Raw genomic sequence first — 14155 nt, 5'->3', positions numbered from 1 at the left:
ACGCATTTCTTGAAATGGTGGACTTCAAAGAGTGCCAAAAGCGGTCCTGGAGCGGAAGGGAATGGGATGCCTTGCCTTGACTTGGGTTTTGGATATCGATACCAACAGTGCAAGACATCATACTCTGCCTAGAGGGGCCCGCTGTGCCACTGTTCTGTTCACACCGCAATGGATATCCTGTGGCTGATCCGGATGGGAGAATATAGAGTTGTTGGTGAATGAATGAGCGGCTGGTTGTTGATAGGCTCATTCGCCAGAGCAAAGACATAAGCAAAAAGTCGCATCTGCTCAGGAAGGTATTTTATGTAATGGTAGTGTTATGGTTACTGTTGCCAGGCAGATTGGGCTTTGCAGAGGAGTAAAATACCGTAAACTTACGAGCTTGGTCAACACTTTGCAGCCTCACCTTCACATCAACCATGGATGGCAAACTCAAAACCTCTCTCATATTCAAAAATCCATGGCTACGAGGCAGGCAATTTGCATGTCTATCTAACACAGCAGAAGGCCGGGCATATACCCGAATTATTTATTTATTTATTTATTTAATTTTTTTTTTTTTTTTTTGAACGTTGTTGCGTATTTTCCTGTCGGCGCCAATCCCGTTCCATTGGGCCGAGGAAGAAAATCCTGCTATATCAAAACCCTCCTACAGACTCCTCCCCATATTGAAGCTCGAGTTCTATCAGGCCTATCAGGCTCTCTTGAAGATTGACTTCGGCGCCGGGTGGGTTCGCCGACACCAATACGAAAATCCTTTATCTCGGAACGCTTTGCCCGTATTCAACAACAGCCACTGGGATGATTCCTTGTCGCCTTTTGCCTCGGGAAAAGTTTTGCTTCAAAAGCTGACTAATTAATAGCAAGTTGTCGTTGTTGCGTGCAGGTCATATATCTTCTGTTTTTCTTTTCCCTTGCTCTATCCTATATTCATTTTCCCTTGCACTAGATTTCGTGTGAGAAAACTGTTATCAGGTTCGATATAACTGGATTTAATCCCAGCCACGATTTCCCGAGACAAGTCATTTTCGCACCGAGTCTCCCATTGGTCACATCCTTGCCAGTGACGTCGGTTAAAAGTTGATATTAAATACACTTCGTTCCCTGTATTCAAGACTTTTTAAGAGGTTCTTCTAACTGCGATTTTCGAATTACCAAGCCAAGGTCGTAAATAAACGATCGCAATGGATTCTATCGAGCAAGAAGATCAGAAATACTGGGCTGAAGTCCAGGCCGTCAAAGAATGGTGGCAGGACTCAAGATGGCGGTATACCAAGCGTCCGTTCACCGCAGAGCAGATCGTTGCGAAGCGGGGAAACTTGAAGATTGAATATCCATCAAATGTCCAGAGCAAAAAGCTTTGGGGGATTCTGGAAGAGCGTTTCAAGGTATGCTGGGATCTGGGTTGCAGATATCAAAATATCGCTATCGCGACGAATGCTCATTATTGTTTTAAAAAAAAAAAATTTCACAGAACAAAACTGCCAGCTTCACTTATGGCTGTCTCGAACCCACAATGCTCACCCAGATGGTCAAATATCTCGATACGGTCTACGTCTCTGGCTGGCAGAGCTCTTCTACAGCATCGTCAACTGACGAGCCCTCTCCAGACCTTGCAGATTACCCAATGGTGAGTCATCCTTTTAACCTAGCTCTTATGATTTTATCATACTGCATGCTGACTGTTATAGAACACTGTCCCCAATAAGGTCAACCAGCTATGGATGGCACAGCTCTTCCATGACCGCAAACAGCGCGAGGAAAGATTGAGGGCTCCTAAGTCCCAACGCGCCTCGCTTCCCAACATCGATTACTTGAGGCCAATTATTGCGGATGCGGATACTGGTCATGGTGGATTGACCGCTGTCATGAAGCTGACCAAATTGTTCATCGAGCGAGGAGCTGCTGGCATTCATATTGAGGATCAAGCCCCTGGAACGAAGAAGTGCGGCCATATGGCTGGCAAGGTCTTAGTCCCCATCAGCGAGCATATCAACAGACTTGTTGCCATCCGAGCCCAGGCTGATATTATGGGTGAGCCATATCCAGACATCCGTATTCAAAATTTTTTCATTTGGAAATTAGATGCAGTGTATTGACCTTTTTTTTTTTTTTTTTTTTTTTTTTTTGTGGCAGGAACCGACCTCCTGGCTGTTGCTAGAACTGATTCCGAAGCGGCAACCCTCATCACATCAACTATTGATCCCCGGGACCATGCTTTCATTATTGGCTCAACAAATCCTAATATCAAACCTCTCAACGATCTGATGATTGTTGCTGAGCAAGCAGGCAAGAACGGAGCAGATCTCCAGGCAATTGAGGACAAGTGGAATGCTGAGGCGGGCCTAAAGCTTTTCTCCGAGGCAGTTGTTGACCAAATCAAGGCATCTTCTATTCCCAACAAGCAGGCTGTTATCGATGGATTCCTCCGCGACGTCAAGGGCAAGAGCAATACTGAAGCCCGTGCAATCGCCAAGAAGATCACCGGTTCAGATATCTATTTTGACTGGGATGCTGCTAGAACTCGGGAGGGCTTCTACCGCTACCGTGGCGGTACCCAGTGTGCCGTCAACCGTGCCATTGCCTACGCCCCATTTGCCGATCTTATCTGGATGGAGAGCAAATTGCCCGACTATGCCCAGGCAAAGGAGTTTGCTGAAGGAGTCCACGCTGTGTGGCCTGAACAGAAGTATGTCCACTTCTGCACCTCTTCCTCCCGATTTCCCATTTCATAAACTGATTAAACTTATTCACTGTTGCTAACATTTCCTCCCAACAGGCTCGCTTACAACCTTTCCCCATCCTTCAACTGGAAGGCCGCCATGCCACGTGGCGAGCAGGAGACCTACATCCGCCGTCTGGGCAAGCTGGGTTACGCCTGGCAATTCATCACCCTTGCCGGTCTCCACACCACTGCCCTTATCTCTGACCAGTTTGCCAAGGCCTACTCCATGAATGGCATGCGCGCCTATGGCGAACTAGTCCAGGAGCCCGAGATGGAGAATGGAGTTGATGTCGTTACCCACCAGAAATGGAGTGGTGCCAACTATGTCGACGAGCTGTTGAAGATGGTCAGTGGCGGTATCAGCAGCACCAGCGCCATGGGTAAAGGAGTCACTGAAGATCAATTCAAATAGATGAGGCGACCATTGTTTCCTCGATTGTATTTCCTGTAGTTTTCCTCTGTAATGTATATAAACTTTTGGGACTTAATTTTTTGTTGTTTGTATTTTTAGCAGCTAATGCAGCTTTATTGGCACTGCAAATATACAGGATAAGTGGAGAGTTTCTTAAAAACCATTTCCTGTACTCGCTATATACCTACCTAGGCGTGTATATTCTGTGCACTGCAATCATCTAATCGATTTGCTGTTCCAGATGCCTTTGCCAATTCGCATTTGCGTAGCTTTGCTTCGTTTTTCTCCACATTCTTTTCTGTCACGCTGTCGCTTATTATCAAAAGGTACCGCAGTTAATTAACTACCAGACATTTGCCATCCTGAGTAACTTCACCTTCAAAGCAACAAAAACTTGTGTTCAGGTGAAGTGTTCAATGGAAATGAAGTATATGACGCAGATAGGCATACGTCATTAAATTTTCATTTCAGAGTTTTGAACTGAGATGTGGGGTAGACGAGCCGTTCTGAAATCACCTGAGAAATCAATACGTTTTGATGTATAACTCTAGAACCTACTTCCAAAAAATTATAAATAAAAAAATATATAAAAAATATATAAAAATCCCTATATGCTCATGCGATCCTACTATGCCGTTGGTGTCTGATATTACTTTGAGAAGCTCTCAACACCGTCAACGGAGCAGGCGCAGACATGCTCTTTCGTGTCTGAAATAATAAGAGCGGTTTACAGCCAAGGTCCAAAAATTAGGAATATCTAGAAAATGGGGAATCATAGTTTAGAGCGGAAGATAGTTAAACGTAACGAATTGGAAGCTCATGTGGAGACATGAAAACCGCCATTTTTCATCTGCCGTAACGTTGAGCTGTAGGGGTATGATACAAGAAATGAAGAACGTATAACCAACCACGTTTCAGCAAGCTCCTAGGTCCCGGTGGTCCTTAAAGAGTTGTGGACCTTTCCCCCACCCTCGGGCCACAGAACTCATGGGCTCTTGTAATTACTCTCCTGCAATGATGACTTCTTCATATTTTGGGCAGGGACAGCAACATCTATAGAGAAGTCGATTCAAGATATCCCAGCGTGAAATATCGACACTAGTAATATGTCACGCTTTGATCTTGAGAGAAACGCAAATTGGGTTCCTGAAAGCTTTCAATGTCCTGATAGCGTACGCATCTATGGACATGCATGTGCACCTTCATATATAGACTCCTAAATATAAAATAATCAATCATGATATTCAGAACAATGTTTCAGCTGTGAAAGTTGAAGTAAGAGGCCAAAATTCGCTCAGAAGCTCTGCTATCCTCTCCTTTGTTCCTTTGAATAGCTTAAATTCATCAGGCTCTGGTAATAGCAAAAGTAAACACCATCAGGTCTCCTATTGAGTGCATTTCTGGTTAATATGACAGAGCCTGAAACTCTGTAGAAAACATGTTGGCGGGATAAACTAACCTTGACTGGGGAAAAGGGACAATCTGTGGAAGCAATTGAACAAAAATAGAGAGAGAATCTTGCATGTGTTCCTCACAGTTAATTAGAATTTGTGCTAAATTTAGGTTTAGGTTCCTAATTTTAGCCCATTAACTACCCCACAAACTTTATATTTAGATTTAGCGCTTGTGGCTTAGATCCTCCTGAAGATCGAATTCTATGGTTTTGGCAAGAAATTGTTATAAAAGTAATCTAAAAACAACATAGTATTTTGTTACTAATTCTCATTCCGATGGTGAAACTTTTGGGGTTTGAGAAGGTTGTGCTGCACTCTCACGTGTAGTAAGTTCAATTTATTTCAACTGGAAATTAGAGCCGCAAACAAAATGGCCATCTTGCATTGAGTAAAAAGTTAACAGGAATAATGGAAGTCAAATGTACTCTATTCGCATACAAAGGAATGAGATACGATAATTGATGTTTTGAGGGTTCTGTCAATTTCTGAGACACTTTTTCTTAGACAGTCTTTCTGACTCTTAAAAATTAATCATAAATTATCCCATTCTATCTTTAAAATGGATATTATGACATTAGAAGAGGAAAATAGAGTAATTTACACAAGTATACATATACATAATAATACATAGTACGGAGTACAGATCCGTTTCAGGCTGAATGCTGAAGGCATTCAAGTTCTTCGATGATACAAAGAGCAAATGTAGGGAGAAATATGAAGTGTGGAATGAGATTTGAGTAAAGTACTGGAAAATATATATTAATACTAAGACATTGAAAGCAGTACTAGATAAAAATATTAGAGAAATTGACCTAAGAAAAGTCAGAAGAAAAATAAAGTGTGCAATGAGATTTGAGCAAAGTACTGGAAAATATTCATTAATACTAAGACAATGAAAACAAGTATTAGATAAAAATATTAGAGAAACTGACCTGAGAAAAATCAGAAGAAATACCTCTACTATGATCTGTTAGAAAATCATAACCTCATAAACACATAACAGAATGATGTATATAAAATAAATATGCAGCCAAGAACTAGGATAAATAGAAGGAAGACTAGAAGAACTGAAGAGGAGTTCAAAGGTATAAAATAACTATGAGTAAAACATCAGCTAGCAACCATGTTTAAGGTAAGGGTATCTGTAGTAGAATCAGAACATAAATGTACTCAAGGCCAATATCTTAACAATATTCGAAACGGAGATTTAAACTAAAATTCCCACATTCGCTTTTCGGTGCCTCTATTTGGATTCCGCTGTTCTGTGAGTCGGCGTATGACCGTCTCTCCTTCGTTCAAGAGCCCTCCTGAGGCCTGTAGCCATCTAGTGCGTATATATTCAAGTAGCCCGCTGGTATTGCGCCGAATGTGATCAGGTATGGAGCTGCGTGATATTTGGGACCACGATGGCGCAAGAAACGTAAATATAGAAATATAGGTTTTCGGGGAAACTGGGGTAAGTGCAGAGTCATCTGTTGCTGGCGTTAAATGATCGATGCCATAGGCCCAACATATGAGCCCACAAAAGTACAAAACCCAGTTTGCATGCAATGAGGTGATTGCCTTGGCTCCATTAGCTGTTGTGAGGGTTGCGGTGGCTTCTGGATATACTGGTGCCGGAAATGGGACATGGTGGCAATGGCGCTCTGGCGTCACTGGAACAGAACAATCCTTTCCGGCGTTGAGAGAGGTGAAACAATTGCAAAGACCAGAGTTATTTGAATTTTGGTTATATCCCAATTCTGGATCGTCGATTGCGTGTTTCAGGACCCGCACTGCGTGCCAAACTGCCTTTTTCAGCTCATCAGTGTCAGACACCCACATGCGCATTTTTTCCTTAGCATTCTGGAATTCTGCTTCCTGCGCAATCTTTCGATTAAATAACCAAGATTCGCCGCTAACTATCAGGAGAGCTTTCAATGGAGTACGGTATGCAGCGAGGAGAGCGTGGTATGCAAAAAGTGTATGGTTTAATTTCGTTGAAGAACCGGGAGGTTCGGGCCGTTCCATGTGATGTTTTTCGGTCTTTCCTTGTCGCAACCTCTCGATAAACGGCTCTAGCGACTGCTCCAAATCCGTCGATCGCATATTGGTAAGCAAGGCATAGGAAAGAATAAGATTCGACCGGAATGGATCAAGTGCAAAAGCGTTGTCATTTTGACAAATAACGCGCTCCATAGCATGAGACAAAGTTAATTGCTCAAATTCCCTGGCATGCCGTGTCCATTCTTCGATCCCTCTACATTCCCATAATTCTGCTTGGCAGGGGAAAGGCAACTCAAGTTTTTCTGCATTTCGAGAGTGTGACATGAGTGGCTCTGTATTTAGTTGGAGAAAAGCTAGTGGCTGCTGAAAAAGGGTTGACTGTTGCACGTCAAGAAGAAAGGAGGCTTGTAATACTCTTCTTCTTGTTTCATTTCTATCCAAAAGTGATACGCTTTTGTCAGGCCCTCTGGCTTTTCGTCGTCGGAAAGGGTATTGAAAACAGCAAGTGGGTTTCTTTGATGCCCAATGGCGATTTTGAATAAACTGTTTCCAGATATCAGCGGATGCCACTTATGGTTGATAACACGCAATCAATAACTTACAGCGCCATATAAACTCTTAAAACGAGGAGATATCGTAACATCAGCTCTCCTGGATCGATATTTCGAGAGATATTCAAGTAGAAATACAGCGTGGATATCAGATATTCGAGAGCGTATTGTTATGGGTTTTCTCTGTGGTGAAAACATTAGAATGGCTTGTTAAATACTTCTTCATATGTGCAATTTACCTGTGAAAGAAGATTAAGACATGCCTCTAACAGGGTTAGAGAGTACTCTTGTGCGTTGGGTCGCGAATCGTACTGCAGCCCAATCGCTATCATGGCGCAGGACATCAAGGGGTTAGGCTTTACCGCGAAGAAGGTAGGGCGATGGACGATCGGGAAGAGGGGGTGGAAATTCTCCCAATAATAGTCGAAGCAATCCTGCCACTTAACGGTGTTGATCACTTCCAGGATACCATTTCCTGCAATGAGACTGGGGGTGGAAGAATGTGTGCGTCGCATGGCATACCACTCATCTCCGTCCAGCAGTCCGGAGAAGAGTATTGGAACTGGTATGGCTGAGTGGAAATCAGTTACAGAGGCACCCAGTGACGGTAATGATGGGCGGGTTTCACCTACTGTTTGAAGGATATCACCTTCAACGGAGATAGGCAACATCTGTGATGTGGTGGTCCCTGCCTCCAGGGGAGTCCAGTCGGAAACTGTAGAGGTCAATGTGAGAGATGGCCCGGTCAAATGTGGGTGATAAAATGATTCCGAGAAAGACTGGTCCACGATTGGGGTATGCTGCGGGAACCGGAAAGGGTGTACATCAGGTGACGGAGACTGGCAACTATCAGGCGAAGAGTATATCGCATCATCAGAATTGACATGAGGCAAAGCTGAAAATATTTCCCCCCTAGCCAAGTCGCTTTCATTTTCGCTCCACACCGACACAGAGTACTCATTCCCAAAATCAGGCTGTGTCCCCGGTTGCACCATGGAACCAATCGACATTGAATTCGCTTCATGAAACACTGCTGGAACAGACGCATGCCGGTGATTAAATGGCACAGGTGACAGTAGACCATGGGGTTCTGAAGCCGTGGTGGCTGGGCTTGATGTCAAGTGACGATCACTACGAATGCTGGCTGTTCGAGAACCAAGTATATCGCTGCTGAAGCCATAATTTTAGCTTCTTCAAAATCTAGATGGACGACGATATTGGTGAAGACTATATATACATACTGTTTGTTTTCCATATGCCGCACACGCAAATCTTTGCGAGTGAATGTCTTGCCACACCCTTCTACCTCGCATCGAATAATGGCGGCTGGATCATGTTTCGACGCATGGCGCCTGGAGGAGAAGTGTTGGCAATCCTGATTTAAACGGCATCTAATGTAGGGTAAAAGCTTACCGTACGTGTTCGGCTCTTGAGAAGAGCTTATAGTGATGAAGTTAGCAAGTGTGCAAGGTACAAATGACGTGTATATGGACAATCATATACACCATGTCATACCTTATTGCACCCTGGATATTCACATCGATGAACTAGTTTCCCTTTCTTTGCCTTGCTCACTTTGTGTGTCCTTGGAGTATATGTGACAGGACCATAATCGGAGACAGATCGTTGGTGTCTTGGGTTGAACATCGTGGCTGCTGCTGCTGCTGCTGCAGTCGATATATATTGCGATGCTAGAGAATTCGGCGATCCGGGAGAACTTTGGATATGAACGATGTCCGGCAAAGACTCGCTACTTATGCGAGCGAGTGTGGCGGCAGAATTAAAGCTTTGGGTCCGGGGAGGCGAGATCCTTGGCACGGCTGACAGCCGATCCCCAGACGCTTGGCGCCCCAAAGTGGACTCCGTTGCCATTTTTTCCCACCCCGAGGAGAATGAGAGAAGAGTCTTGCAGATGTTTCAGGTCTGAAACAGGATAGATGACGATTTCAATTCTGAGAACAAAAACTTCTGCACAGCTCATAGAGTCGGGGTCATAGGCTGCACCTGGGGTGGTGTGCTCTGCTGCTAGAGGAGAGAGGACGTAGCTGGGTTTTTTTTTTTTTTTTTTTTTTTTTTTTAGGAAATTAAATAAAAATAGAAACACTTGCTCAGCCAGAGGAAGAGGGAAAATCTTCAGAAGCAAGCGAAAAGTGGGCGGGATATATAGCGGGAATCCCGGTTGCCCAGGAACCGATTGCTGCCAGGAGGCACTAAAACGTATAAGGCGTAGTGGGGTGTGCCAGCGCCAAAAACCAGCTAGCTTCAAAGGGCCAAACTACCGCCGCTCGAAATGGAAATTAAGCCGATCTGTTGCGGTAAAAAAAGTTCACGCTTACGGCTGAGGCGCCGGGGAGCTAACCGCTTTGGGGGAGAAGGTTGTCAGGGCTCGGTTCCTGGCCAATGGCCGGTCAGGAGATTGCGCGGGCTCGTCAAAGTGTGAAGGAAGTGTGGAGTAGGGAGTTGAAACAACGAGGGGGGATGTTTGACGGTTGGCGTGGTTTCCCTCGGAATTAACCCCATATTTTTTTGGTTGCAGCCACTTAAACACGTCGCCCGCACATTCGATTTAATGGCGTGATAACTTTAAAACTAAAAAAACAACAGTAGGTGCATGATGCTATGCCCTTTATGACCTCAGTTACTATTATTATTATTATCATCATCATCATCCCTGTTCGGCTTCATCAGGTATAGCGCTGCCGTCCGCTCTAGATCAGTCCTTCCGTATTATTGGATGTTCCAGATTTAGTTGCTGCTATGGAAAACCCACAACGGATGATGCCCTTGCAAAGGGCCAGGAAAAAATATGAATGTCATGCGCATCCGCCGCCTAACTACTTCTTCTTGCTCCTTAACATTCATTCAACCTGGGCCGTTTCCTGAGACACAGGTTACTGCATATTTGGAGCCATGCGGAGGAGGTCGTTCGGGGAAGATATGACCAGGTCCTGTGGAGATCAAGATTTTGAAACAAGCGTGATCCCCGAGATCCGACTACTTTTCTGTACGAGATTTGGATTTCCCCCATTCCTCCCTACGCAAGACTTGCCAAAGTTCCAACTCTATTATGTGTCCCGTCCTCCTTTGCGATTAAGAGAACTTGGAACGGGATTACGGTAAACAGCATTTCTGGGGCTTACACTGTAGAAAAATCAATATCATTCTTGCTGTTAAATCGATTTGTTCTTCTTCAGAAGCGCAGTACATAGGAGGTTTAGCAAGGATCGCCTGATCTATTTTGGAAAGATTCGATGTGCTAAATCCGGAACAATGATGGATGAGCGGGGCCTTTCCGATTAAGCCGCACCTTAATATGGATGGAGATTTTCCATTGGCTCGATGCCAATCCACTAGAACGTGCCATTTTCCGTCGTATAAATCTGGATCTCTAAAAATAGATCTCCCGGGTCCTATTTTGGTCACTCCCATGATTGTTCCAAGGTTCTAAAAACGGTTCTGTTAATCGAGCTAACTTCTCCTGTAACTCTGCTCTCCATATTCGGAATTCGTCATCTGCATTTGATATCTGATGGGGTTGCTTCGTGTCGTACATGAAAAAAAGGAAATCTGCATGTGTATATTACCAACATTCTGCGGCGTAGAGTTGGGCCAGCTCACATTTGCCTCCATTTCCAGATTGTTGATTTTGTGGCAGATAGTTTATTTGTCAAAATTAGTGGAGAATATGTAATAGCGCTAATTATTGTCCAAAAAAAGGCTTCTCACTGCGCATAGCTAAAGCGTAGGCCAGATTCCGCATTTCAAGTGAGGAAAGTGAATCTTTAGGAGCTAAACATTTTTAGAAATTAGTTAACTAATCATAAACTCTCTCTCACCCTACAAATCAACCAACATTCTCAAACACCTTTACCATCTGTTCTTCCCTGGCCACTCCGGTGAAAGAGGGCGGGGGGGAGGAAAGCATGTGAGATAAAACTTGGAAAGCCGAAACGACGGACATAGTAATTTTGCGCATAAACTTCTGCATCAATGAACGTCATCTCTGTGAGAACAGTTATATTAATCAAGAAAATGTAGTCACATATCTTGTATATTAAAGAAGTATACAATCTGATGAGTTTAATTGAATTGCACCATAACTACGGAGATATGCAACAATCTGCTGGAACACCGATTAACAGGCAAGTTCCGGGTGCCAATTCGAGTCGCTCGGCTAATCTTTGACAAGAAACCTAGTGTCCCTCATATGCGTCAGCTCGTGTGATTTGCCAAAATTAGCGTTGAATGAGATGTCCTAATGCTGTCAGGATATAAACCCTAGTATTTGAGTTGGACTAAAATACACGCTTCTCAGAATCGCCATATCTTGCAGAGCATCCAGGGCGCTCATAAGGGACAAGTATCGAATCACCGGGATTTCATGGACAGGTATGTTGACCCCCTTTTTTAGACTTTTCAACAAGATCCAACTGTCCAAAAAATTAAAATTTCCCACGTTCCAATGGTCGATATCAATAATGTGGTGTATACATCGGAGACTTCTTGAGTCTTGTGAGCGCTGTACGCAAGTTTGGTACCCTCAGGCTCAATCCTCCAGGAATGTACTGGGGTACGCATTGCGTCGCCCATCTCATACAACCGCCCAATGCAACCAACAAGGCCCGATCACTGAGGCTTAAAGTTATTTACTTGGACTCTCCTTGATCTATGCCAGCCAGATTTGAAATACCTGCTAACACAGAAATCATGAATCCGAAACCTAAGATGCGGGTGCATCCAGCCGGTTTTCTCTATCGATTAAAATCACCGCGGCTAGTAGCTTGAATTATCACCAGGGTCGCGAAGCCCGGATCTCAGTTGTTAACCATCGCAGTTACCTCATGTCCTGTGGAATGCTATTCAACTTCATACTGACATAATGACTTCTCGCAAGCAAAAGGAGAGAGTAAGGACTGAAAAAAACAAAGCGATAGTTGCATGTCCCCGGCCGCCCAGAAACATTCGTGGTTGATACAAGAAGCCGAACTGTTCATATCCATAGTTGGCAACACATACTAGGGCGGATTTCTCTAGTTCCATCCAAAGGTGTTCATACTTAGTAGACCTACCAGAGCATAAAATACCCCACTTTCGGCCCTGTGGGGCTTAGAAAATTTATATCAATCAACTGGCTGTAGCAGTGGAGTGCTCTCCAAGTTAAGGCACTTAAGCTTCCTCAAGTGTGGTGACGCTTGAAGGGGTGTAAAAGCTAATTTTGGAGATTGTGTTTTGTTATCCAAATATATTAGTTACCACAATAAATGGTCTGTTTCTGGAGAGGAGTAAGAAACTTGGGAAACCCCTTTTAGGTTTCTCTGTCATCGTGAATGAATACCTTTCCTGGTTTAAGATCCGCGTGTGCGAAGAAGGACGCAAATCTAAAATCACAGACCTATCAAGCAGCATCTAGAATCGAACTACAGGCTATCAGATGCTTGTTCAAATCCGCGATTATGTCACAAGGTCCCCTCATGCTCTTGTCGTTACCAATCCGACAACCCTAGCCGACCAGGTTGAAGAAAGCTGTGAGGGTAGGGATTTGTAATACAATAGACTTTCGTAACTTAGTTCCTGAGCTCGAATCTGAACTGCTCTAGTTGGGCCACGTCTAGGGAAGAGAGGCTGTTTTCGGCTATATCACCTTAATGCGAGATGTCAACAACCAACCAATTTTTATCTCGTGCTGGGAGCTCTATAAAATCAAGACCTCGTGCTTGCATTCAGGGTTGTGTTCCAGTTTTCCAGCCAGTTGGAGAGCAGGTGGGTCGTATTTGCTCTGGCCCTGTTGCCACCAGACAAAATTAAACTTGAAATGTGACCGTTGAACACTGGGGACATGGCAGTTCCGCATCAATGTAGATGTGACAATTGACGAGAGAATGCGGTAGAGGAGAATACAGCGGGATAGTGATATTAGATGCCAGCAGACGGAGTATCATCCCGGGAACGGGTAGCGACACCACACAGGAATCAGCAACAATTATAGTGATTGGGCACAAACCAATGTTGGAGTCCATATTTTTAGAAGAAGAAGAAACACCATGATAAAGCAGCAGAGTCAATTCTTGGGCAAAGGAATGGAGGTTCGATGCTCAGCCCCCTGAACGTCCAGCTGTATCACGTGGTTTATTTAGTTACGCGGCAACTAACTTTGGCATGTTCCAAAAATAGATCGTGATATGTCAAGCGTCAAGGAGTTTTTATTCATTTCCTCCCACAGTCGGATGCTAGTTACACTGCCAACCATCCGATGAAGGGATCTTTTTCTCTCGAGAATGAACTACGGACCTCCGCAATTTGGAATTCATGTTCAAAACACCATCCGTGAATACCGCTGTATCCCTGTCAATATGCCAAAACCCACATCCACATCCATCTTGGAACCATTAACTACGACTGAGGCTCTGATGGGCAACTCACCCACCCTCCCCCAGATTGATGAACTCCTGGGGGATGTTAGGAATTCCATTTGCCTAGGGCGAAGAAAATGGCCAAGCGCGGAGGGGAACGAACACAATCCAGTCGTAATAACCTTTGGACACATACTCGCTGCCCGATATGCCGGTGACTACAAGATGGCGCTAAGGGGAATCCTTCTTTTTGCGACGGCATACGATTCCGTCACCAAAATCCATGCGCAAATCCAACTATGCCTTTTTCTGTTTTCATCTCTATCGTTTTTCTACTTGCTTTCTTTTTCTTTTTCTTTTTCTTTTCCTTGGCTTTCTTCACTTTCACTGCTGGTTGGAGAAAGCACTCTTAGGAGCCTTGTACGTTTTCTCTGAAACCAGAATCTGAATTACACAATTGGTTAAAGTAGTCAACATCTTTATTCCTTCGTGCAGCCTTGCCCGTTGCCGCCTTAATGTCATACTTGAAGGAAAATCCCGATAAGGTCGGTGATTTCTTAGAGAAAACGCCTACTCTCTCCCCAGGCGAACTAAATTCTCCCCTTAGCCTTGACACGCATGCTGCAAGAAATATGTCTCCTTGCATACCAGTCCCAATAACCTAACTGGGCGGGTTT

The 14155-nt window shown here is 44.2% G+C and overlaps 3 protein-coding genes across 3 annotated transcripts; 2 read left to right on the top strand and 1 right to left on the bottom strand.

Moving 5' to 3' along the window:
• Window positions 1–1184: 1184 nt before the first annotated feature.
• PAAG_06951 (isocitrate lyase) lies at window positions 1185–3137 on the top strand (the record flags this gene model as incomplete). The annotated part of the gene is made up of 5 exons (XM_002790994.2): window positions 1185–1388; window positions 1475–1630; window positions 1692–2034; window positions 2137–2689; window positions 2780–3137. The coding sequence occupies 5 exons, from the start codon at window positions 1185–1187 to the stop codon at window positions 3135–3137; spliced, it is 1614 nt and encodes a 537-aa protein (XP_002791040.1).
• Window positions 3138–5803: 2666 nt separating this feature from the next.
• On the bottom strand, window positions 5804–9000 carry PAAG_06950 (hypothetical protein; the record flags this gene model as incomplete). Its single annotated transcript, XM_015846072.1, has 6 exons — window positions 5804–7120; window positions 7180–7311; window positions 7368–8298; window positions 8370–8480; window positions 8542–8567; window positions 8644–9000. 6 exons carry the CDS (start codon window positions 8998–9000, stop codon window positions 5804–5806), a joined length of 2874 nt encoding a protein of 957 aa, XP_015700507.1.
• Window positions 9001–13478: 4478 nt separating this feature from the next.
• PAAG_12307 (hypothetical protein) lies at window positions 13479–14143 on the top strand (the record flags this gene model as incomplete). The annotated part of the gene is made up of 2 exons (XM_015847817.1): window positions 13479–13748; window positions 13949–14143. The coding sequence occupies 2 exons, from the start codon at window positions 13479–13481 to the stop codon at window positions 14141–14143; spliced, it is 465 nt and encodes a 154-aa protein (XP_015702561.1).
• Window positions 14144–14155: the final 12 nt, after the last annotated feature.

The sequence above is a fragment of the Paracoccidioides lutzii genome, assembly GCF_000150705.2.
Source record: "Paracoccidioides lutzii Pb01 unplaced genomic scaffold supercont2.21, whole genome shotgun sequence".
Taxonomy (NCBI): domain Eukaryota; kingdom Fungi; phylum Ascomycota; class Eurotiomycetes; order Onygenales; family Ajellomycetaceae; genus Paracoccidioides; species Paracoccidioides lutzii.
The sequence above is the reverse complement of the archived record's forward strand: the minus strand, read 5'-3'. Positions and strand labels throughout refer to the sequence as shown.